The sequence below is a fragment of the Chroicocephalus ridibundus genome, chromosome 1 (genome assembly GCF_963924245.1).
Source record: "Chroicocephalus ridibundus chromosome 1, bChrRid1.1, whole genome shotgun sequence".
Classification (NCBI taxonomy): Eukaryota; Metazoa; Chordata; class Aves; order Charadriiformes; family Laridae; genus Chroicocephalus; species Chroicocephalus ridibundus.
The window spans coordinates 220,309,137-220,332,930 of NC_086284.1; the positions used below are offsets into that span (position 1 = coordinate 220,309,137).

Consider the following 23,794-nt stretch of genomic DNA (forward strand, 5'->3'; position numbering starts at 1 on the left):
CGACCATGAGCAGCTGCAGGTGTGCTAGCCCCTGGTCTACCTTCTGGGGCTTCCACAAGCCCCAGTAGCTCACAGTCCCTGCCGTGAAGATCTTTTAGTGTGTTAAAAGCAAAGTATTTCAAGTGAAGGAAGGGCTGAAGGGGACAGTTAGATAATCCAAATGTATTCAAGGCATGGGTATTAGGTTTTGTTTTATTACATAGCTGCTTCTACAGCTATTCATGTTCTCTCTATTCCCCACTTGGTATTTTTCTCTGCTGGAAGCATATCTCCTCCATTTTTTTTCTTAAATGAGGAGGGGAGCACCATGCAGAACTCTATCCGAAGCACTACCAAGGTCAACGACCCGGCAGACATCTCAAAAGGACCTAGACAGGGTAGAGGACTGGGCCAGCAGGAACTCCACGAATTTCAATAAGGACAGATGCAAAGTCACACCTGAGAAGGAAGAACCCCTTGTGACCGGACAGGCTGGGGACTGGCTGGCTGGGAAGTGACTCTGTGGAAAAGAACTTGGAGCCCCTCTGCTGTGGGGACAGGCTGAGGGAGCTGGGGGGGTTCAGCCTGGAGAAGAGAAGGCGCCAGGGAGACCTTCCAGCCCCTGCCAGTCCCTCAAGGGGCTCCAGGAAAGCTGGGGAGGGACTCTGGAGCAGGGAGGGGAGCCACGGGACGAGGGGGAAGGGTTTTCCACTGGAAGAGGGAGATTGGGATGAGATCTTGGGAAGAAATCCTTTGCTGTGAGGGGGGTGAGCCCCTGGGCCAGGGTGCCCAGAGAAGCTGTGGCTGCCCCATCCCTGGAGGGGTTCAAGGGCAGGTTGGACAGGGCTTGGAGCAACCTGGGCTGGTGGGAGGTGTCCCTGCCCAGGGCAGGGGGTGGCACTGGGTGGCCTTTAAGGTCCCTTCAACCCAAACTGTTCTAAGTCTAACTTGGGAGGCTTGGTGGGTAGCAAGGTGAACATGGGCTGGCCCCCTGCCTTGGCACTAAGGGCCAACAGCATCCCGGGCTGCGTGAAGAGGAGCCAAGGCCACAGACAGAGCAAAGAGGTCATCCCTCTCACTCTGCTCATGAGACCACACCTGCAATACCACATCCAGTTTTGGGGCCCCCAGTACAAGAAATACACTAATAAACTGTCGGGACTTCAGTGGAGAGCCAGCAGGACGGGCAGGGCTGGAGCTCCTGCTCTGTCTGGAGAGGCTGAGGGAGCTGGGCTTGTTCCGCCTGCGGAAGGAATGGCTTTGTGGGGGCTGACAGCAGCCTTCTGGTACCTGCGGGGAGGTTATCGAGAAGATAAAGCCAAGCTTTTCACATTGGTACATGGTGGGAGGACAAGACGCCATGGTGGGGGGACGAGAGGCAATGGGCAAAACTGAAATGAGAGGTTCTGCCTGGACAAAAGGAGAAATTTTACGATGAAGACAGTCAAGCAGCGGAACAGGGTGTGCAGTCTCCATCCTTGGAGGCTTTCATGACCAGACTGGACAAAGCCCTGAGCAACACGATCAGATCTCATTGCTGACCCTGCTTTGAGCTGGAGGTGGGACCAGAGACCTCCTTCCAACCTGAATTATCCTTTGATCCTACGACAGAAGAAGAGGGGCTTCATTCCAGTTCTGGTTCCCAAGCTGACCGTCATACAACCCCGCTCCTTGGAATAGTGGGAATAATGTCTGTTCCCTGTGAAAATGAACGTCTCCTATTGCTCCCCAGCAAGAACATCAACATTCAGGCGAGATCACTGATGGAAGAGGTGGGAGGAAAGCAAATTCTTGGCAGGCGCTTTCTTCACTACCTGCAACTCCCCATTGTGACACAGCTCCTCTGCTCGCTGGAGCTGCGCGCCTGCTATCCAACTCCATCCATTTCCTCCTCTGCCTCCCGCTCGCACCCTACATTCGGTGGAGGACGCTGCCTCCATACTCCACTTCTCCTCCAGCCTTGCAGATCAAAGGCACATCCAGCCCCGTGCGGCCAATAATCGCTGCCTGAGGAAGCACACAAGCGCGCAGCAAGCGTGCAGCGCTGCTTCGCCCCTCCCGAATCCTCCCGAACGCTCCGCCAGCTCCCAGCAATTTGCTGATCAAGAGCTGGCTGAGTCAAACTGCCTTTGTGTTTAACCCTTGGCGGACGTTCTTCTTGCAGGCACTTGTCAGTGCTCTTTGAGCCGGTGCAGGTTTTTCCCACTCCCGACGCCCTGCGGCAGCGAGCTCTGCGGCTCACCAGCCCCGCGAGCAGAATTACCTCCTTTGCTTTCTTTTGAAACTCCAGCTATCGGTTTAATTTGATGCCCATCTGGTCTGTAAAGACCTTTTCAAGGCTTTCTTTGAATTGTGTCGCTGTGTTATTATGTTCTGTTATTCAAATCTTTCACTACCCATTCCTGCTGTGATAGCGCATTTTGTAAAATACAGTCTTCATGATAGAAACTCCTTGCTGGTGTTTAAATGCGATCACACGGGCAAAATGAAACCTCTCCCTTAACACCGAGAAGCATCTGTTCATAGTTAAGCATGAGACTAATCAATGCTGAGTTTTATTTACTGTCTACGCAGGATATAGTTCTGCTCAGGGAGGCTCTGACGTTGAACAAAGGCCGCCAGTGATCCCTCGGGAGCAGAATGGAAACCTGATGTCTTGATTAACTCTTGAGTTCATGAATCGCGTCCGACCCTTGCAGAGCAGGCTGGAGCCTACACAGACCCCGGCAGAGGTAACGAGCCGTACAGAAACCCCTGGTGAAAGCGGCGCTGAGGACAAGGGTCCTCCTAGAAGGGGAGGGACCAGCTCCAAGAGTGGTGAAACCATCCCGGAGGGTCTTCACTTGAAACGAGGAGAGACAGTATTCGAGTTCATCTAAAATGCTGGTAGCCGAAAGCACGGCTCTCTTTTATCCAACTCCACTCCTACTGACTGAAATGGTAACAGTTAACTACTATTTTAAACGTCCTCATTTTTCACTTTTATTTTAGCACTTGCCCATTGCTAAAGGCTGCGCCGGGCAGTGGGCAGAGCTCAGCCCCGGGGCCGGGCCGTCTGCGGGAGAAGGAGCCTGACCAGCTCCTGCGGCCTCTGGAGCCCTGCCCCACAACTAGAGGCACCCAGGAAATTCCAGAGCAGCTCTCCACCGACCCGCGCACCCAGGGACTAGAGAGGCCTCCGGTGACGACCCTCAGCCGGACTCTCACTGAAACACAGCGCAACACCGGGGGAAGGCAGTTCCGTTAAATTTGCAGCACCTGAACTACACTGTCCTTTCATCCCGACGGAGCTCGACCCAGCAATTCCCGACCTGCCGTTTGCCATTGCCCCATGTCCAGGAACACGCGCGGCGCCCGCGCTCTGCTTCCTGCACTCCCCGCCAGCGACCCGGCGCTCCCGCCCCTGCCAGACCTCATCCCTCTCCCGCACACCCACGGGCACCCGCTGAACGTGGAACCTTGAGAGCTCTCCCAGCTTCTCCAGAGGGATGGTGGAGGTGGGAATGACCTCTGGGAAAAGACAGCATCTGCCTGTCACAAGTGGCACGACGCCGTGTGTGCTGCCCGAGGCCTCCCTCTGTGCCCGGTCCATCCTCCCTGTGCGCAACTGGAAGATTAAACTTCAACAACAAGTACCCAAACACGTCCCTTTGCTAACGCCCATCAAGATTTTGTCTCTCAGTTCTCTTCAATCAGCGTATACTTTGTCTTCAAAGTACGTGGCCAGCAGGGCGAGGGGGGGATTCTGCCCCTCTGCTCCGCTCGGGGAGACCCCCCTGCAGTGCTGCCTCCAGCGCTGGGGCCTCGGCACAGGAGAGACACGGAGCTGTTGGAGCGGGGCCAGAGGAGGCCCCGGAGATGCTGGGAGGGCTGGAGCCCCTCTGCTGTGGGGACAGGCTGAGGGAGCTGGGGGGGTTCAGCCCGGAGAAGAGAAGGCGCCGGGGAGACCTTCCAGCCCCTGCCAGTCCCTCAAGGGGCTCCAGGAAAGCTGGGGAGGGACTCTGGAGCAGGGAGGGGAGCCATGGGACGAGGGGGAAGGGTTTTACAGTGAAAGAGGGGAGATTTAGATGAGATATTGGGAAGAAATCCTTTGCTGTGAGGGGGGTGAGCCCCTGGGCCAGGGTGCCCAGAGAAGCTGTGGCTGCCCCATCCCTGGAGGGGTTCAAGGCCAGGTTGGACGGGGCTTGGAGCAACCTGGGCTGGTGGGAGGTGTCCCTGCCCAGGGCAGGGGGTGGCACTGGGTGGCCTTTAAGGTCCCTTCAACCCAAACCCTTCTGCGATTCCATGATTCACCGTAGTGGGGTGCTTCTTACAAAGAGCAATGAGACATTCACCAGGAGCCAGCTACAGAGGTCGGCGCACGCAGGAATAAAGAGCCTGAGTCCAAACGGAGCCCCCAGCGCCCGGCAGGGACCAGTGAGGAACCCAGTCCCCGATCACCCCGAGTAACTGGTCTGAAATGAGAATCGCAGCCTGGGTGCGTGCCCGAAGCGCAGCCTGGCACCGCCACAAGCCTCATGGCAACCCCCCTCTGCAGTTCACAGCATTCAATGCATTATTAATCTCTAAGGAAAACACAAAAACTCTCCACAATGCTTTTGGGCCCGTTGCCATAACAGCCTAAATCCCTGTGAGAATCTACGTCTGTGCATTAATTTGGGATGGCTAATGAGGAGGCTCTCTCCGGAGCACACCCCACCATTCCCCACCTCGCCTTCCCCGTGCAGGGATGGCAGAGCAGCTCCCAGCCCTCAGCTGGAGCAGAAAGGTGCCCGGTGCCGCGGCTGCGCTCCTCTCCCGAACAGGAAAGTGGGCGAGCATCACCGTCGCCAGGTGCGAGGGGCTGCCATCAGCTCCAGGAACAACAGAACTGGCAGGAGGAGGAGGAGGAGGAGGAGGAAAACCCACTGCCCCTTGGAGAGATGGGAAACAACAGTACTGTGCCGGCTGCTACGGCACACGGCTTAAATCGCAGCTAGGGCGAGCCCGAGAACTTGTCTGGACGAGGGGAAAGCGCTGGGAGCTCAGCCAGGGTCTGCAGAGGGGAGGACGGTCCTGGACGGGGATCAGGGGGACGGCCAGCCCTGGTGGCAGAGCTGTCCCCACCCTGCCAGAGCCGGGCAGTGAGGATGCAGCAGGGACACAGCAGGGATGCAGGAAGGCTGCAGGAGGGATGCAGTAGGGATGCAGTAGGGATGCAGGACGGCTGCAGTAGGGATGCAGCAGGGATACAGTAGGGATGCAGGGAGGCTGCAGTAGGGATGCAGGAAGGCTGCAGGAGGGATGCAGGACGGCTGCAGTAGGGATGCAGGAAGGATGCAGTAGGGATGCAGCAGGGATGCAGGATGGCTGCAGTAGGGATGCAGCAGGGATGCAGGAAGGCTGCAGTAGGGATGCAGCAGGGATGCAGGAAGGCTGCAGCAGGGATGCAGGATGGCTGCAGTAGGGATGCAGCAGGGATGCAGCAGGGATGCAGGAAGGCTGCAGTAGGGATGCAGGAAGGCTGCAGTGGGGATACAGTAGGGATGCAGCAGGGATGCAGGAAGGCTGCAGTAAGGATGCAGCAGGGATGCAGCAGGGATGCAGGAAGGCTGCAGCAGGGATGCAGCAGGGGTGCAGGAAGGCTGTAGTAGGGATGCAGCAGGGATGCAGGAAGGCTGCAGCAGGGATGCAGGAAGGCTGCAGGAGGGATGCAGCAGGGGTGCAGGAAGGCTGCAGTAGGGATGCAGCAGGGATGCAGGAAGGCTGCAGCAGGGATGCAGCAGGGATGCAGGAAGGCTGCAGTAGTAGGGATGCAGCAGGGATGCAGGAAGGCTGCAGCAGGGATGCAGGAAGGCTGCAGTAGGGATGCAGCAGGGGTGCAGGAAGGCTGCAGCAGGGATGCAGCAGGGATGCAGGAAGGCTGCAGCAGGGATGCAGCAGGGATGCAGGAAGGCTGTAGTAGGGATGCAGCAGGGATGCAGGAAGGCTGCAGCAGGGATGCAGCAGGGATGCAGGAAGGCTGCAGTAGCAGGGATGCAGCAGGGATGCAGGAAGGCTGCAGCAGGGATGCAGCAGGGATGCAGGAAGGCTGCAGTAGGGATGCAGCAGGGATGCAGGAAGGCTGCAGCAGGGATGCGCGCTCGCCCCAAACTGGCAGGGCAGCAGCCCGGCATCCCCAGTGTCCTTCTGAACACCGGGACAAGGCTTCCTCAGGGCGCTGCATCTGTCACCGACAGCCAGCGCCTGCAGCCACGGCGTCTCTAACTGACACAGGGACAGCCGCTCCTGTCCCTGCAAAACCACCGTCTCCATCGTCCTGGATTTGCCAATGGAGAGCCTTAGCGGGTACCATGATGGCTCTGCAGACTTGCAAGTGTTTTTAACTTCTCATGCTGGAGCAGATGGCACGGCAGCTAACTTGGAAGTCTGACAGAGATTTTCTTTTCTATCAGCCTCCCCATGGCAATGCATTTCTTTTCTTCAGATTTTTTTTTGTTGAAATATTTCCTCTGTTCTGCCTTCTTTATAGTCAGTCGAGGGTTAACTACCTTTGACTCAAGAAATTTTTAGAGGCGAACATGAAATTCTCTGGTCTTTTGTCACAAGTCCCTGGGAATCTAACCCAGCTGTGTAATATGCAAATAATTCAGAGCATTTCTTCACCAAAAAACCAAACCAACCAACGAATCCCTGCTTTTAGTAGTGATTTTTATCATGAAGTCAACTGACTGTACAGCGTATGAACCTGTCACTGTGGGTGTGAAATGACAGCTCAAGAAGGACTTCTAAAACAAGCCAATTGCAACCCAATTTCTACTGTTTGGCTGTTTTCTATTTTAGCTTAGCTGGAATTCCACAAAAATGAGCTGGTTTCTAAGCGGCACTGCTTTTGGTGTGTATTGTGGCAGGCAAACTGGAAACAAGAAGTTGCGGTCCCCTCCTCAGCAGGAACTGCTCCCTTTCGGTGCCGACAGACACGTGCCATTCTCGGATTGAGCATAACTAAGAGCTGCGTGTGATTTTTTCCCCCTGTATTTATTGTCGGGTTGCACTTGGATGCCGTGCTCCTGTCAGCTGCGCTCCTGCTCAGAACCTCCAGGTCTGCTTTTCATCTTCCCCGATGCGGATTAAACCCAGCGTTTCCAATCCCCTTGTTGCGCGGCTGGGAATCCCGTGCGGGGATTGGGGTCGCAACGCTCCTGGTGCCGCACAAAAAAGTCGCACGTGGTACGTTACACTCTGTACTCATGAGTGTAGAAACCCTACGCACAACCCAACAAACCCCGCAGTGGAATAAACCCTACAGACTCCAACCCCCTTTTCTCACGGTTGCCTGCATACCGGGATCCTGGGCAGGACACGGGCACGACGAGCGTCACACAGCGCGGTGTGGCTTTCGAGGGACTTCCCGAGTCACTGACGCGGCTTTCACAGGCAAAACGGGGCTCCTTACGGGCACCCTCCTTGAGGCTGGTGAGCCCCTGGGCCAGGTTGCCCAGAGAAGCTGTGGCTGCCCCATCCCTGGAGGGGTTCAAGGCCAGGTTGGACGGGGCTTGGAGCAACCTGGGCTGGTGGGAGGTGTCCCTGCCCAGGGCAGGGGGTGGCACTGGGTGGCCTTTAAGGTCCCTTCCAACTCTAACCATTCTATGACTCTAAGTATTTCATGTTTAATGAACACTTTTCCAGTTTATGATCTGTTACTGGGTTAAGATGCCGTATCACACAATGGATCCCCTTTCATGTGACTTGCAGCTGTTTGTGGCTTGATTGAACCTTGAACAACTTCTGCTTAGAAGCATCTCCACAAATATTCTCATACAAAAACCAAACATCTAGGATATAGTTTGCAAAGATGCACTTTAGCCAGGACTGGCCACACACGCTCATCTGCCTGGCAGCTGAACACTCAGCGCTCGCTGGACACCCCTCACCGTCAGCGGGCACGCGTGCAGGATGCACCTCTACAACCCAGAGACCAGATAAATCATGTTCAAAGTGCTGTTTGCCATTTTCCCCCTGGTCACTGGAGAGGGTTCCTGGGCTCCTCACTCGGATGGAGATTTCTGCATTCATAGAATCATAGAATCTTCATGGTCGGGAAGGACCTTTGAGGTCATCGAGCCCAACCATACACACACACAAAACCCCTACAATCTCTGCCACTAGAGCATGCCCTGAAGTGCCACATCTAGACGTTTCTTCAACACCTCTAGGGATGGTGACTCAGCCGCCTCCCTGGGCAGGCTGTCCCAGTGCCTGACCACCCTTTCAGTAGAGTAATTCTTCCTAATCTCTAATCTAAACCTCCCCTGCCGCAGCTTCAGCCCATCTCCTCTGGTCCTGTCGTTATTCCCCTGGGAGAAGAGGCCAACACCCACCTCTCTGCACCCTCCTTTCAGGTGGCTGTGGAGGGCAATGAGGTCTCCCCTCAGCCTCCTCTTCTCCAAGCTAAACATGCCCAGCTCCCTCGGCCTCTCCTCATATGCCCTGGTCTCCAGAGCCCTCACCAGCCTGGTCGCTCTCCTCTGGACACGCTCCAGCACCTCAACATCCCTCTTGTACAGAGGGGCCCAGAACACTAATTGTTAACATTACGGCTGGATGAGACGGATCCCACCCTGCATGTGCTACTGATCATTTTTACATCCATGAAAATTAACTGGTTACTTCTACCCAAAGCTCGTCCGTGGGTCGGTGCCGTGGTGACCCCAGGCACTGAGGCGGCCAGCCCTGCTCCCCTCTGCCATGTGTGTTAACAGCACTGCAACGTAGGAGCAGCTAATTAATGCCTGCATTCGCCTCCAGCGCCGCATCTCGTCACCTGCCCGGCCCAGGGTCTGGTTCAGCTCCTGAGAGCTGCAGGAGGTTCTGCCGGAGGTTCCAGGGCAGGACGGCAGCATTACCACCACGCCGTGTGTGTATGCACCAGGGCACTTCATTAAACACCCACGCCTTTTTTTTTACAGATTATCTGTCCCAGTTTGTTTTTCAGATTAATCATACACACATTTGATTATCTCTAGCTATCTACTACTCTCAGACCAATCTCACGTGGGACCACAGGTACCAGCTGCTCTCACACAAACACGAATGACTCACGGACACACAGCAATTCTGTGCCTCTGTACATTAAAAAGCACATTTTGAAAACCAGCCCTTGCATTTTTCAATGAGTTTTTACATTCTCGCTGGGATTGCGCTGCTCTCAGCTGTAGCTTGAAGCAGAATTTACATCCTCTTCACTTATTTTGCGTGTTAAGGGCACAATGTGTTTTGGCATCACCATTACCACCAAGTGATGCCCTGGGGTTAACGAGCACCCGGCACGCAGCACACCACCTCTCGCTGCCCCCTCTCCTCCGGCTTCCCCACGTCAGAGAGAAGCCCTGGCCCAGCGCCGACCTGCACCGGCCCCAGACCTCGCCAACACCACGCTTGGTGGCACCACCCGGGGGAAACCCAGCAACACACAACGTCAGAGAAGAAAATGAGACCCCCCCATCCCGCCATTGCGCCACCGGCCCGTGTTCGCTCTGCCTCGTCCTCCCACCTCCCTCCTCCAGCCTGGTTTTGCTTTTAGTTGCACTGTAAACCTTTTGGGACAGGGTGTGAAGATGCCGACACAGCCCGTGGAGGATTGCCTGTCCAAGGCCCTGTCCTCTCCTTAGAAAAAAAATCCAGTGGTTACCTGCTCCAGCGTCCCGGTTTGTTACAGCTCGTGGTTCCACTCTCAACCTGCCCGTGCTCAGCACGCCCAGCCCAGCCGACACACGGTCGGGCAGAAAATCCCCCCCCGACCCTCATCTGCCAGCCCCGCGGGTGGGAGGAACCCCCTGTCCCTGGCAGCGCCGCAAAGAGACGGAGCGAGCAAGGGACCTCGGGAGGTCCCCGGTCCTACCTCCTGCTCAGAGCAGGCCCGCTGTCAGCGTTTGTCCTGGGCTGAGCAACACAGGACTGACTTCTCTTCTAACGCTGGGGAGAACTGAACTTCTAGAAGACTCCAATGTCTGATCTAGTGAAGATATCTCCTTTATAGCCAGGCTACGTGGGATTCCAGGTCTCGGTGTTTTCGAGCTCGCCAGGTGCAGGGAGGAGGAGGAGCGAGACCCGGGCACTTGCCCCAAGCTGCCGCCAGGATTATTTCATACCATGAATGTCACACTCAATAGAAATTGGAAAGTTTGCTGCATAGTGCTCTCTCCCTTAATGTCTGGGATCCTGAGCACTCCTTGCCCCGGTGCCGGAGCCCTGAGCCCTTCCCTTCCTCCCGCCGCCGCAGCGCTCGCAGGGTCCCACATCGGCTGTCCCTGCAGGGAGGGCACAGCTCCCTGCGATGGGACGGGCTGGGGACAGTCCTTGTCTATTTTATATTGGTATTGGGATCAATACCAGTTCTCTAGTATTATTAATGTTAATTATTTAGTCTTATCCTATTAAATCTATTTATATTTCAACCCTTGTCTTCCCTTGTTTTTCCCTTCCCGGGCGGGGAGGGGTCATGGGGTGACAGAATAATTGTCTAAATGACAATAAATTGTTGTGGGTTTCTCAAAACTTAACAGCATTAGAACGGGCTTCTGAGGACACACACAGCCTTCGAAGCAGAAATCACATTAAACATCCCCTCCGAGACCTTTAGCTACAAGCCAGCAGGGAGGGCTGAGTCTTTCCTCCTGGCTCCCGTGCAGGCACGAGCTCCGCGGGGACAACCGTTCCCCTTTAGGAGGGGATTTCCCCCCAGTTTGCCTTACCTACAGATTTTGTCCGTGGAATTCCTTTGCGCAGTGAAACATGGGGCTTCTCAGCTCCCGCAAGGACCCCCGAGTGTGCTGCCATACCCTGGCGTTCGAAGAGTGACTGCAAGAGAAAAAAGGCAATTTCCGTTCTGGACATCAGCGAGACTCAGCTGAAAGGACACGACGTTTCACCTCAGTCCCCCCGACCCTTCTGGCCGTGGCTGGAGCCAGGCGCTACCCTGTCAGCCAGCACGCCAGCCCCCGTCCCTGTCGCCAGCCCCCGTCCCTGTCACCAGCCCCCGTCCCTGCCGCCAGCCCCTGTCCCTGCTGCCAGCCAGCCCCCGTCCCTGCCGCCAGCCCCTGTCCCTGCTGCCAGCCAGCCCCCGTCCCTGCCACCCTGTGCTCGACACTGGCACGGACACCGCCCTGGGAGGGGAGGCTTCCCTGGGGACAAGGACGGACCCCGTCCTCACCTCTACCTTCATCCCTCCATCTTCCCTCCTGCCCCATCCAGCCTGTCTCCCAAACCTGTGCTATTGCCCTTTGAAGGGTTAATGCCCCCTCCCTCTCCCCAGCTTGCTCCCCCCTGCCTGCCTGCTCCCCCCTGCTGCCTGCCCCTGCCTGCTCTCCCCTGCCTGCTCCCTCTGCCTGCTCTCCCTGCCTGTATCCCCTGCCTGCCCCCTCCTGCCTGCTCTCCCTGCCTTGCTCCCCCTCTGGCTCTCCATCTCTTGGTGCCCCGGGAGGGGTGGCACAGCGATGCCCCCCAGGAGGGGTGGCACAGCGATGCCCCAGGAGGGCTGGCACAGCGATGACCCGGGAGGGCTGGCACAGCGATGCCCCCCAGGAGGGGTGGCACAGCGATGCCCCAGGAGGGGTGGCACAGCGATGCCCCGGGAGGGGTGGCACAGCGATGCCGACTCCAGCAGCCTTCCTCCCGTGGGAAGGCTTTGCTCAGGCCAGTCTCTGCTCAGAAGCTGCCTGTCCCATTTTCCCTCCTGCTCCAGAAGCTGCCTCCCACCGCCTGCAGCACTTTCACAATCCCGACAGCCTGGAGCTGGCAGCCCCACTCCTACTCCATCCATGCTTCCCCTCAGAGATGGCGGTGTGTCTGTTCTCTGATTCCTCCTAATTCCCAACTTCACATCCAGAACGCTGCAGCCAGACTAAGCTCTCCAGCTCCGCTCTCCACACTCCTTCAAATCCGCTCTAACGCCCTCCCCGTGGCAGTCCCGTACCAGCGAGCCAGTGCCAACAGCCCGGGGCGGCTCCTCCGCCGCCTGCCTGGGCTCCTGCTCCGTGTCTCCCTCTCCCCAGACCCTCTCCTTGCCCTCCCCTGGGAAACCCACTCCCCGGCGCCAGTCGGTCGTGCTGCCCATCGTCCCCTGCCCTTCCCGCGCCGCCGCCAGCCCTCCTCGCTCACACTGATTTCTGCTGGCGTGATGCGCCGGCTTGTTGGTCGCTGCTTCACAGTGGCTGCCCTAGAATCTGCTTCCACAATGTCGGCTCTCAGCGCGGGCTCGGCTGCTGCCAAAATCTCATCCAGTTTCTCTGAAAATCCAAACGTAAAAGCAAAGGGGTTAGGAAGGGCCGCCGTACCGAGGCAGCTCCCCTGCGCAGCCCCATCCCCTCTCAGCACGGAGCCAACGTTCCCGCAGGGACGCCGGTTCCCAGGCCTGTTGAGCGCAGAGCTGAGGGAGCCACCGTTCAGTCGTCTCCTCCCCAGCCAGCGGCCAACGAAGATTTTGGAGGTGTTTTGGGAGCTGCCCACCCACCGCCATGCACGACCTGGTACCGGCCTGGCTCAGCTGGGGGACCCACAGCCGACAGCCTGGCGCAGCGGCACCGTGCTGTGCCGTGCCGTGCCGTGCCGCTCTCCCACCCTGGCTGCACCCAGCGCACCCATGACCACCCTGACCACTGGGTCTGACTGCCAGTGCCGGGGGGCATGCTCCTGGCTGTGCCAGGCCTGGAGGAACCCTCCATCCTTACATGAAAAGGACAAATTTTTGCCCAGATGTATTTTTGATACTCCGAATGAGAGCGAGTCCCCTGAATTGGGCGAAGGGGGGTGCGGGCAGCGGCTGCACTATGGCCGGTAAGGGGAACCCAGGTGCCGCGGGGACCACAAGCGATGCAGAAGTCCACGGGACTCCATGGGACTCAGTTCGGCTCCAGCACAACCTGTGTCACTCCAGGGTCTGTTCGGGACAAACTGGGACATTTCCTCCCTGAGTGGACACACCGCTTGCGCCAGGAGGATGTACCCACTCGGACACAGCTCTGGCCCCGGCTGCCGCTGGGGGATTGTCGGGAGCCACAAAACATCCTGAAGCTCAGGACACTGGGAAGGCAGCAGGCAGACGATGGCCACCGTCACCACTGACCCCTCCGGAGCAGCCTCCCCTGGAGCCGGGCTGGCGATGGCGGCTGGCGCTCAGCCCGGGCCGGGGCGGTTCAGGTGTGGCTGCCCCGGCTCCGACAGCGCCCTGGGCCCGGCAGGGCTGAGTCTGTCGGCTCCATGTCACAAATGGTGTCAGCGGGCCCTGGAGCGTGGCCATCACCCTGGCACGGCGTTGCACTGGAGCCAAGGGGTCTGCATTCATCAGGGCTGGATGCCTCTACCTCCATGGCACAACCAAGCCACTGTCCCAGTACCCTGCCCACGGAGAGGGGAGAACACGTGCAGCGTTCGTCCCGTAAGGGTGACAAGCTCTGCCTGCCTTCAGGTAAGGCTTGGAAACTTCTGGGCTCCTTCCAGCCTGGCTGCTCCACCCGGGACTGCGAAATGTCACCGCTGTGGTGTGGGAGCTGCTGATCCTCGGGACCGAGCGACCTGGAGAGCTGTGGCCATCAGGACTGCGTTCCTACAGACCCCCCCCGGGGGCTGGCATGGCTCGGGCCAGCCTCAGCCCCTCTGCACCCTGCGGCCACGGCAGCTGCCTGCGCAGCAGTCTGTAAGCCAGCATCCCTGGGGTACAGAAACTAAACATGAGTCCCCAACACTTCAGAAGGCCAGTCCGTGGAGGAGCGAGCTCCACGCAAACACTGGTCTTTGCCAAGGGGACTCACGTGCCCCGTGAGGCCAGCACCCTCCGTGGCAGGTAGCCACCAAGGCCCTGAGACTAAGGACCTACACCTGCTCCAAGGAACCAGCTCAGGCCAGCTCCTGAACTTCCTCGGCACAAGGCCTCCAGACCTTCATAGCTGGCCATTCTCATCTCTGGGGGACCTCATGGTTCCTCCTCCTCGCTGCCGTGGGACTCACGCTGCGCTCGCCGCAGGAGGCGCGGGGCGGTTCGCCCTGCTCAGAGGGGAGCTGGCTCATCCCTCGTGGCCAAACACCGCTGAGTGACCGCGTGGACCTCCAACAGCCAAACCTCGGGAGGGGACGGCCCTCGGGCTGGTTCTGAAGACTGCCCTGTGCTGGAAACCTGCCTCATCGGTGTCTCTGGAAGCTGCTCCGGGCAGCTCTGCAGAGACATTAGTTTGGAGGCCCTGGTGCTGCAAGAGGAGTAACAGCGATGCTCAGCCCTCTCCACCTGCCTCTGCTCCCGGCTTCATCCTGCATTCTGTCCCTTAATGCCATTAGAGCACAGGGAGACAATCGCCACGGACTGCGCTCTGTATCTGCCATGCCTTTGCAGGAGATGGAAGAACATCCTGGATCCCGCCTGTGCCCACGCTGCCGGGGGGGAGACGAGGCAGTGCTGGAGCCACCCTGGGAAGAGGGACATCCCAGAAATGGGTGCACCCCGATGGCTCTGGCTGTCCAAAGCAGCAAGAGCTCTCCACCATGCACTTGGAGACAGCTGCCTTCAACGTCAGGACTTCCCTGGTGACCTCCAGGTGATCATTCTGATCCACGGGACCTCTGCCTTGCCTCCACCTCTGGGTACTGACAGACCTGCTCAGCACAGAGGAGGTCTGCGGAGGTCCCTCGGAGACCCCCGCCTGTAAGCCCTGCTCAGCTTCTTCCCTACGTTATCGCCATTATGGTGGAAGAGTTGGTCCCTCATGTTTCCTGTTCCTTGGGAAACAGTCCTCTACCTCCCCATTACGAGGACAGAGAGTTTTGCTTCTGAAAGGCTGAGAACTGGGGTGAGGTCTCCAGGCTCCCTCCCTCCACCCTGTGCCTGTGCTGGAGAAAGGCAGAGCCGTGTGCTGGCGCAGGACGGCCCTTCTTGCCCCATTCAGGGTTGTTCATTACTGGCTCTCAGCCCCGGCAAGAACCTCCTGGCTTTGTAGTGTCCCTCGTGCAATGTCCACACGGACACTGCGTAGTGCAACTGTCACGTATGGAGCCCTGCCGCAACCAGCTTCTCCCCAGCCAGCCTGGGCACCACTACCGTGGCCTTCATGGTGGGTAAGGCCACCACCACGGTGGTCTTCTCCACCCGGAGCTGGGACAGTTAATAGCCAAGCTAGCTCTCCCCCAGCTCACTGGGGTCTGTCCCTGGAGCTGCCACCAAACCCTGCCTGCAGGGCAGGTACGTCCCCAGGTGCTTCCTCGGCATGGGATCGCCGGGACCAGCAGGACAGCCCGCACGGGGGCAGGGGCTGCTGGCCACGGCAGAGAGCGCGGCTGCCATTTCATCTGACCGAGCTCCAGAGGCCTGACCCGGGGCTGAGGGAGCCTGTACGTAGGACCCCACATGCGGGGACATTCCTGGGCAGGGCACTTTCACCGTGGAGCAAAGACAGAGCACGTACAACACCCGGGGGAGTCAGACCTGGAGCTTCACGGGCCCCAGCTGGCAAACGGGCATTCCTGCCCGTGCCCAACAGGAGCCCAGCATGACCGCGCCGATTTCGGCCTTCCTGCTGCCCGGCCAGCGCCGTACGCGCGGCTGCTCCCCGTGGCGGCGGTGCCGGGCGGGAGGCTGACCCGCTGAGCTCCCCGTGACACCTGGGGACGGTGACCCGCACCGAGCGTGCCTGCGCGGCGCGGCGGGGAGCTGGCTGGGAGGCTGACGGGGAAGGGAGGAGCCCCAGGTTGTGTGTTTTCACTCACCCCCTTTTCTTCTCCGCATGGAGGCTTGGAATCAAGAAACAAAAGACAACATGAATGGCATGCACAGTTCCTGCGTTCATTCCCAGCTCCAGCCTGGCTGCCTGCCTGCCGTGCCTCTTCCCCGCAGGCTCTCCTGCCTCCCGGCATGCTGGCAGGATCAGGCCCTGACAGCGCCACGCGCGCCAGCCTCCCCGGGGCTCTCAGGACGGCGGCTCCGGCAGGGCAGAGGGTGCAGCACCCCGGGCATCCCCCTCGGCGCCGCTGCCCTGTCCCCGGGCGAGCAGGGACCGACACGGCCCAGGCTCCGCCAGCCCCAGCGCCGGGACCAGCCCCCTGCTGGGCCCCCTTCTCTCTGCTCAGACGGGAAGGTGGGATGTCAGAAAGACCGGGAGAAGGTCCGGATGGCATCTAATGCCCGACCCCTGGAGAAACTCTCTTAAAAGCTTTTAATCCCTGCCTGCTGACCGAGGAGACACGGCAGTCTGCGCGTCTCCCACAGCCAGTCTCCTCTGCATCCAGCCAGGGCTGCGGGACAAGAGTGCTTCCTTAGCAGCTTGCTGGGAATCTGCTTTTCCAAGGGGATTGGCACGACATGCAGCAAGAGAAGGTGAAGGCATGGCTATGGGCACATGGGGTGTTCCGTAGGACAGGGCCAGGCTTCAAGGAAAAAGGGGCAGGGACCATGCGACACAGCTCCCTTTGAGAAGCTGCAGGTAGAAACGTCCCTTTCAGTAACACCACTGTCCCCTCAGACAAGGAGACGGGGCTCTGAACCGGCACACCACTGAGGTGCGGGGATGCCGACCCGCACAAAGCCCCCCCTCGCAGTCAAAGCCGGAGGATCAACCACCAGAAGACAAAGCGCGGGAGGAGGAAGGTTCCCCCATTTTCCCTGTGCCATGCTCCCCGGGGATGCGTGGTGGGACCGGCTACAGTGCAGTCCCTGACCCACAGGACGTGAAGCAGGGACTAACCACTACAATTTCCTGGAAAACGTGTGGACTAAGACCAGTCGCTGGCTACAAATCCCTCTCCCGGGGGACACGGGCAGCTGCTGCTCCTAGTCCCTCTCCAGGTGGAAGGGAGGCAGCGTCTAGATGCAAAATCCTCAGGGAGACCCGGAGGACTCATCTTTAATATATTCTCCAGCACAGCTATTTCTCTGCTCTTCGTGACTTCCCTTTCTGCCAGCTTGCTCTCCTCCCCCTCGAGCTCGCAGCTCTGCTTGCCAGAACACATGCAAACGGGGCCCCTTCCCGCACGCCGCTGGGCTCCCCGGTCCCGTCGCCCCATGGCGATGCCCCGTGCCCCACCTGGCACTGCAAGGCCAAGGTGCGCCCGTCCTTCTGGGAAGGCGCCCGCACGTCGCCCGCCAGGCTCCCACTCGGGCGCGACGTTCACCAAAGAGGGGCACATGCAGCCGGGGCCCGCGCTCTGCCAGGGGCAACATGCTGCCGGTGCGCACAAGCAGGCACCCGTCACACCGCCCGGCAACCCGCAGCGGAAACACCAACACCGGGGGGTGTGCGGCATCTGTGCCAAGGGAAGAGCAAAAAGGGGAAGAAACGGCCCATTCCCAACCCTCTCCTAACGGCTACTAGTAAACACAGCGCCTTCAGGTTCAGTAACAAAGGGCTGGAGAAGCGGGGAACAGGCCAGGGGGAACAGCCAGGCAGGGGGCTCAGCGCAGAATACATCACAGTGGCCACCAACCAGTTGGGGCAAATCCTTAAATGCCGAGATTTGTCCCTTCAAACCCACGTTTGAGTGTCAGCCTGAGCCCTCAGGGTGGTTTCTTTCAGGAGATGCCCGCAGGGTTGTAAAGCCTGGACACGGGTGTAGGACAGGGAGCGGAGCAGGAAAGGTCACGGACCTTCCTTCAACGCCCTGAGAAAGAGAGGGGCGGTGGGGTCTCTGCCGAGGTTTCTGCCCCTCAGGTGGGTCTCCTCCCAGGCAGGATGGGCTCTGCCACGCACAGCCATGGCCACCAAGCACATCTGCACACACCGCCCCATCTTTGCACAGCAAAAATAGAAATAGAAGTGAAAAAGCAGGAGGAGCGCGAGCCAGGGCAGCAGGCAGTGCCGAGAGCGGCTCCCTCCTGCTCTGCGGTGGGGGCTGGCAGCGCACCCCACTCCCACCCTGCGCCGGCCCCGAGGAGCCCGTCTGGGCAGAGCCAACCTGGTGGGCACCGCAGCTGCACGCCAGAGCCCCCAGGAGGGGGGATCCCTCTGCACCTCCCATGCCTGGCTGGCCACAGGGGCCACGCGGCTGCCGTTCTGCTAGCCAGCCTCCCTGGCACTGCCACCGCCAGCGGAGCGCCCGGCTCAGCCACCCCGCGGCCTCTGCGGCACACTGGGGACGGCGCGCGGCAAAATGGGCACATCGCTCCGTGCAAAGGGAAGGGACGGCCCTTTGGAGGGTGTGTGGAGCCCGGCACCCCTGCGGCGGGGGCGCCCAGGGCACGGGGAAGGTGTGGGCTCAACGAGGTCGCCAGGAGAGACAGGGAGGCCGAGGGCCTTCAGCACAGGGGAGGGGCTGGGGGTGGAGAGGCTCTAGGAGAAGATGGGAACATGGAGATGTAAGCTGGAGCACCAAAGCATCTGGAAACGTGGGTCGGCTCGGTAGTGACAGCAGAACGTGTGAGCGTGTGTGTGTAAGGGGGGGGCAGCCCATGGGGATGCCAGCTGATCCGGCGGCGTGCGGTATCTGCCCGGAGGTAGAGGAAAATAAAAACAAGGGGCTGTTGGAGCGCGGGAGGAGCAGGGTGCCTGATGGACGGGGCACGGGGGCGGCAGCCTCTCCACAAGCACAGGGAGGCGCCCAGCGTCCTCTCCCCGGCGCTGAAGGGGTGGACGGGCTCCACAGGGGGCTCCACGGGGGGCTCCCGCGCCCCTGTGGTGGTGGTGGCAGTGGGGTCTCAGCCCCCACGCCCCACACGCCGCTAAGCACCACGGAACCCCCGGCGCTGGGGGTGCACGCGTCGCCCCGAGCTCATGCTCCCCTCTGGGAAACGGAGGTGGGGCGGGCGTGCTGCCTGCTCCGGCCACGGCCCCGCATGCTCCGCATGCACCCCCGCATGCACGCGCCGGCCCCGCCGCCGCTTACCCAGCTCTTCCAGCTCGGCCGTCATGGACTTGGAACGCAGCGTCAGGGTGGTGCTGGGCGCTCTCTTGGGAGGCGGCGGAGCTGAAAGGAAGAGAGACGGCATTTTGCATTTCTTGTCCAGGAACTTACGAGGAGTGGCCAGATGCAGGTGCCACTTCTTCTCCACAGCCTGGATCTCCTCGTACTCGCGGGATGAGGAGTCGCACTGCTGCAGGATCTTATTGAGGCTGCGTGTGGAAGCAAACTTCTTCATGGTCTCGGTAGCACAGTCCTGGGGCACGGGGCAGGCCCCGGCGCAGAGGGGCCGGTGGCTCCCGCAGGCACGTGCCGGTTGCCCAGGCTCCCACAGCCCTCAGCGCAGGAGAGTCCAAGTCATGTCCCCGGGCTGCGCCTGCCCCCCTGCAGCTACCGGAGATGCTACGGCTATGAAAGCCTCTCGCGAATTAAATCTGTCTCAGGCAGCTGGCTGCCTGCCTGTGGGACTCAGCAAACAGCTTTGATGGCTGCTTCCCCTCCGCACACGCCATGGGTGGAGGGTAGGAGGGAGAAACAAGTCCAGCAGGCCTGATCTCAGTCTCTCATTCCCGCCTCGGCGCGGCGCATCCCCCAGCGAAACGCAGCCCACCCACCCTCCTCTGCCGCTCGGCCGAATCCAGGACGGGTGAGCTCCCGCGGCCCTAGCGGAGCGCTGGAGGCGGCCGGCTGCGTGCCGGGCAGCGGAGGCGCATGGCCGGCCCGGGGCGGTGCGGTGCGGTGCCGGGGCGCAGGGGTGTCCCCGGGGGATGCCTAGCCGGGCCGGCCCGCGGGGCTGCCCCGCAGGCGCCGCATGCCATGAGCCCACGGGAGCGGGGACGAGTTGAAGGCTCTTCCTCTTCACTTGGGGTGCCTCCTCCTCCTCGCGCTCGCTCGCTGACAATGCTGGATTCAACGCTCAGGCATTGCCATGGCAACCGGAGCTTCAGGCTTTGCTGGCGCTGCCTGCATCAGAGACCCCATCAGGGGCGGATTCAGCCAGAAAACGCCAGTCCCACACAGGCCTCCATCACCCGCAGGAAGAGGGGAGCCCCAGCCGGGGGGGACGGGGGTCTGGCCCCCTCCCGCCACGCTGCAGCTGGGGTCCCGCAGGGAGGGACTCGGCTCCGGTCCCCGCACCCCGTGCTGGAAGAGTGGCCGTCCAGCTCCGTGGGCTCAGGGCTCAGGCAGCGACGGGCAGCGACAGGCAGCTGCCCACTGGCTGCAGGGCTGGAAGCACCAGGAGAAGCGTCAAGCGGCACCGGCGGTGGTCCCAGCACCGATTCCCGAGCCTCAGCCTTTCCCACGACTCGTGCTTTTGTGCCGTGACAATATAATTGCAGCTCTTAGTGTCAGCGCGCAGAGCTGCCTCCCTCCCCCACGCCCCGCGTGCTGCGCTGGGAGCTCCCGTCCCCCCACTCATGTCCCCCTGCTCCCGTCCCCCCAGCTGCGATCCTCCAGAAAATGCTCCTGCCCCACAGCCCGCCTCCCCACACACGGCTCGGAGCGGGGGCGGACACGGCAGGCTGCTCCCAGATGTGCCCCTGCCTTCCACCGCTGGCCGCCCGTGGATGAGGTCCGACCCTCCACAGCGCCTGCTGCCAGATGTGTCCCCAGCCTCCCTGGCTGGCTGCCCTCGGATGTGCCCCTGCCCTCCACAGCTGTATGCCGTGATGTGTGCTCTGTACACAGCTGGCTGCCTCCCAGCCAGCTGCCCTCCAGATGTGCCCCTGCCCTCCTCAGCTGGATGTCCCCTCCCTCGCTGGCCATGGCACATCAGCCCACCACCAAACTCCCCCCGGGCCCACCTCTGCCCGAGGGTCTCAGCTGAGCTACCGGGGCCTGGGGATGATGGGGCGAAGGCCCAGAGCCTTCTGGGCGCCCCAAGGCCACCCGCGCTCCCCTGAGCTAGGGCAAGTCCCAGATGTGGCCGGTAGCCCCAGGACTGGCCATGCCCCCGGGAGCTCCCAGCCCGTGGGGCAGCTCCCAGCCCTGGCGTTCCCGAGAGAGGACAGGCTCCACCCTGGCCCCCCACTGCCATGGGGGCCGTCCTCCACCCTGGCACCCCCTACACTCCTGTGGGCTCTGTCTCCCACCCCGACACCCCCCTCCCATCCCCACAGGGGCAGCTCTGCTCCCCGACAGCCCCACGCTTCGCAGGGGCAGCTCTCCATCACAACCCCCTCACACCGCGGGGACCCCTCGCTACGACACCCCTCTGCACCCCAAAGCAGAGGCAGTTCCCCACCATGACCCCCCCTGAGGGCAGGGGCAGTCTCTGCTCTCCCGCACAGCCACAGGCTGCTGGCGCCAGACGCAGCTCCGTTCCTGGCTCCAACCTTTGCCGGGCGCACACAGCTCCGGTGGGAGAACAGAGCCGCCAGTGTCCTGCAGCGCGGCTGCGGATGGGACACGCAGGAGGCCTGGCTGGCACCTACCGGCCGTGCCCGGCTCCCCCAGCGTTGGTGGCAGTGCTCTGCCACAGCCCCTCCACCTGACCATTGTCCCCGTCCCCGCTGCACCACTCCCAGCCGCAGCCGCCGGCACGTCCCGGTGTGGCAGCGCTGACAGTGCCGAGGTTTCCATGCCCAGACGGGCAGGTCTTCCCCTTGCGGTGCTCTCCTTCCTCCCCAGCTGCAGCTCGGCAGCCTCCCGGCCATCCACCCACGCCGGGCTCCTTCCCGGTCTTCTCCACCCAGCTGACATTTAGGTGACGCGACACAACCCCCCTCCCGCCCTGCTCAGAGAACCGCGAGACTCCACACCTACCCTTCTTCCGAACAACTTCTTCTGATTCTGGCTTGCGGCTGACGGAAACAACCTTCATCACCAGGTGGTTCCCCCCTTGCCGGATCAAGGACACCACCTGCTTGTGCCCCACCTTCACCACGTTGACACCATTCACCTAGGACACAAACAAAGAGAGCGGTGTAAAGGCTGCCGGTCACAAAGGCAGCGGGCAGAGGGCAAGACCGACGGATGTCAAGCCACAAAACCAGATGATTTTGCATGTCTGCATCTGTTTTTGCAACCTAGCCTATTTTCGTACTTAAGCTGTGCCTGTGGGATGTCACCTACCAGTGACCACAACCTTCTGGAGAAGCTGAGGAACCTGCACCAGGCCAGTGCAATCCAGGGCACCAGGGCTGGACCTCCCCCTTCCTACTGGGCTGTCAGGACACATCACTGAAAATCGGGCATTTCCTAGTTCTGCCGGAGTGTTCGGCAGCCAGGGGGGTGGCTCCTGGATCTGCAAGCCTTGAGCTGCGCTGCAGGTCTGGAAGAGCCCCAACAGCTCCACCGCCCTGTCCCCGCCAGCAGCAGCCCATGCCGTACAGACGGAGACACTTCCCTGCTGCCCCAACTGGTCAACTCCTTCCAGGGGTCTGCAGGACACATGCTGGAGCTCATCCCTGCCGTCGTTTCCAGCGCTGGCACGACCTGTTGGTTTCTTGGACAACAAGATGGGACCGGGATGGCAGGTTGGGCCATCTCTGAGACACAAACCCAAGAAGCGAACTGGAAAACGCAGCCTCAGTACTTGGGTGTCCACCAAGTAGCAACGAACACAAGGGTCTCCAGGGCCACTGACAGACGGACCCTCACTTTGGGTAACTGGGGTTTAGGTGAAACGGGGGCGAGGACGCTTCACTAATGGAAAAGCTGGTTTCAACTTTGGCAGCTGCCACCCGCTTTGTAAAAGGACCAGGCGCGTTTGCACCCCGCGGTGCTGGCTGTTGGAACGTGCTGCGTGCTCCCGCAGCGCGGCTACTCGAGGCGTAAGGGAACAACTGACAGCAAGTAAGAGAGGAGTGACTACCCATGGGCAATAAAGATAGGAGCACTTAGGTTAATAATTGTTAATGTTTGTTTCCAGAAATGGAGCACTCAAAAGACAGGCAACGACAGGATTTTGGTTGACCACGCAACATTGATTTCGTCACCCTAGGTTCAAGACCAGAAGGATCACAGCTCTGCTGCTGCATGCCACCGGCTCCGGGTCTCACCGACAGCCGGCGAGGGAGAACTCAGCCCTTCCTCCGCAGGTTTGCTCCCAACGTCCAGTAATTCCCACTGCTTAAAAAAACCAACCCAACTCGTTCCCACATTACTGTCAAGAAATCGGTTTTGAGGCCCGGGCTCTGGTGCTGCTCTTCCTGCCGCAGCCCCGGGGGTCACCCAAACGCAGACCTGTCCCGGGCGCTGGAAACTTCGGCGCTCAGGAACCTTTGGGGTTTGTGTGTTTCAACTCCAGCTGGAGATGTCCCGGCTTTAGGGTAGACTGAACTGTTGTTTAAATCGTTAAACAACATTTGCGTTATGGTGTAGATTATCACATTGGCCATCCGTGAGCCATAGTGCTCTTTTCTATGAAAAACTGTAAAAATATAAAAAATTAAAAAAGGGGCTGAACAAAACTCTGAAGTGGAACATCAGCGTTTTCTAAGATGCAAAGCTTTTGGAATAATCATTCTATCTCAAATATTTAATTATTCAATTTTGATTAGAATTGATTCAGTAATTATTCAATTTGCATGAAAACACATGTTTTCCTCAGAAAATTTGATTTCGATGATATTACCAGCCTACTCCAGCTAAATCACCTCTTAATCTTTTTTTTGGACAAGCAGGTGGAATGGACTGAACCCTGGAGCGCGGTTATCCTGTATTTTCTCCTGACAGGGTCGGGCTCTTCTCCCAAGGAACCGGCGGTGGGACAAGAGGAAACGGCCTCAAGTTGTGCCAGGGGAGGTTTAGGATGGATATTGGGAAAAATGTCTTCATGGAAAGGGCTGTCAGGCCTTGGACCAGGCTGCCCAGGGCAGTGGTGGAGTCGCCGTCCCTGGAGGGATTTCAGAGCCGGGCAGACGCGGTGCTGAGGGACGTGGGTCAGTGGTGACTGGGCAGTGCTGGGTTAACGGTTGGACTCGACGGGCTTAAAGGTCTTTTCCAACTAAAACAATTC

General features: G+C 59.9%; 1 protein-coding gene across 4 annotated transcripts in view; it reads right to left on the reverse strand.

The window, feature by feature from the left end:
- The window catches only part of SHANK3 (SH3 and multiple ankyrin repeat domains 3), a 382,593-nt gene that overhangs the window by 29,763 nt on the left and 329,036 nt on the right, over positions 1–23,794 (reverse strand). For 3 of the 4 annotated variants that reach the window (XM_063323817.1, XM_063323818.1, XM_063323815.1), the window contains 5 exons: positions 21,598–21,733; positions 18,817–18,897; positions 15,709–15,732; positions 12,118–12,245; positions 10,713–10,818 (listed from right to left, as the gene is read on the reverse strand). In XM_063323817.1, coding sequence (XP_063179887.1) covers positions 10,713–10,818; positions 12,118–12,245; positions 15,709–15,732; positions 18,817–18,897; positions 21,598–21,733 — 475 coding nt within the window. The remainder of the gene's footprint in view (positions 1–10,712; positions 10,819–12,117; positions 12,246–15,708; positions 15,733–18,816; positions 18,898–21,597; positions 21,734–23,794) is intronic. The other variant, XM_063323816.1, reaches the window with a different exon arrangement.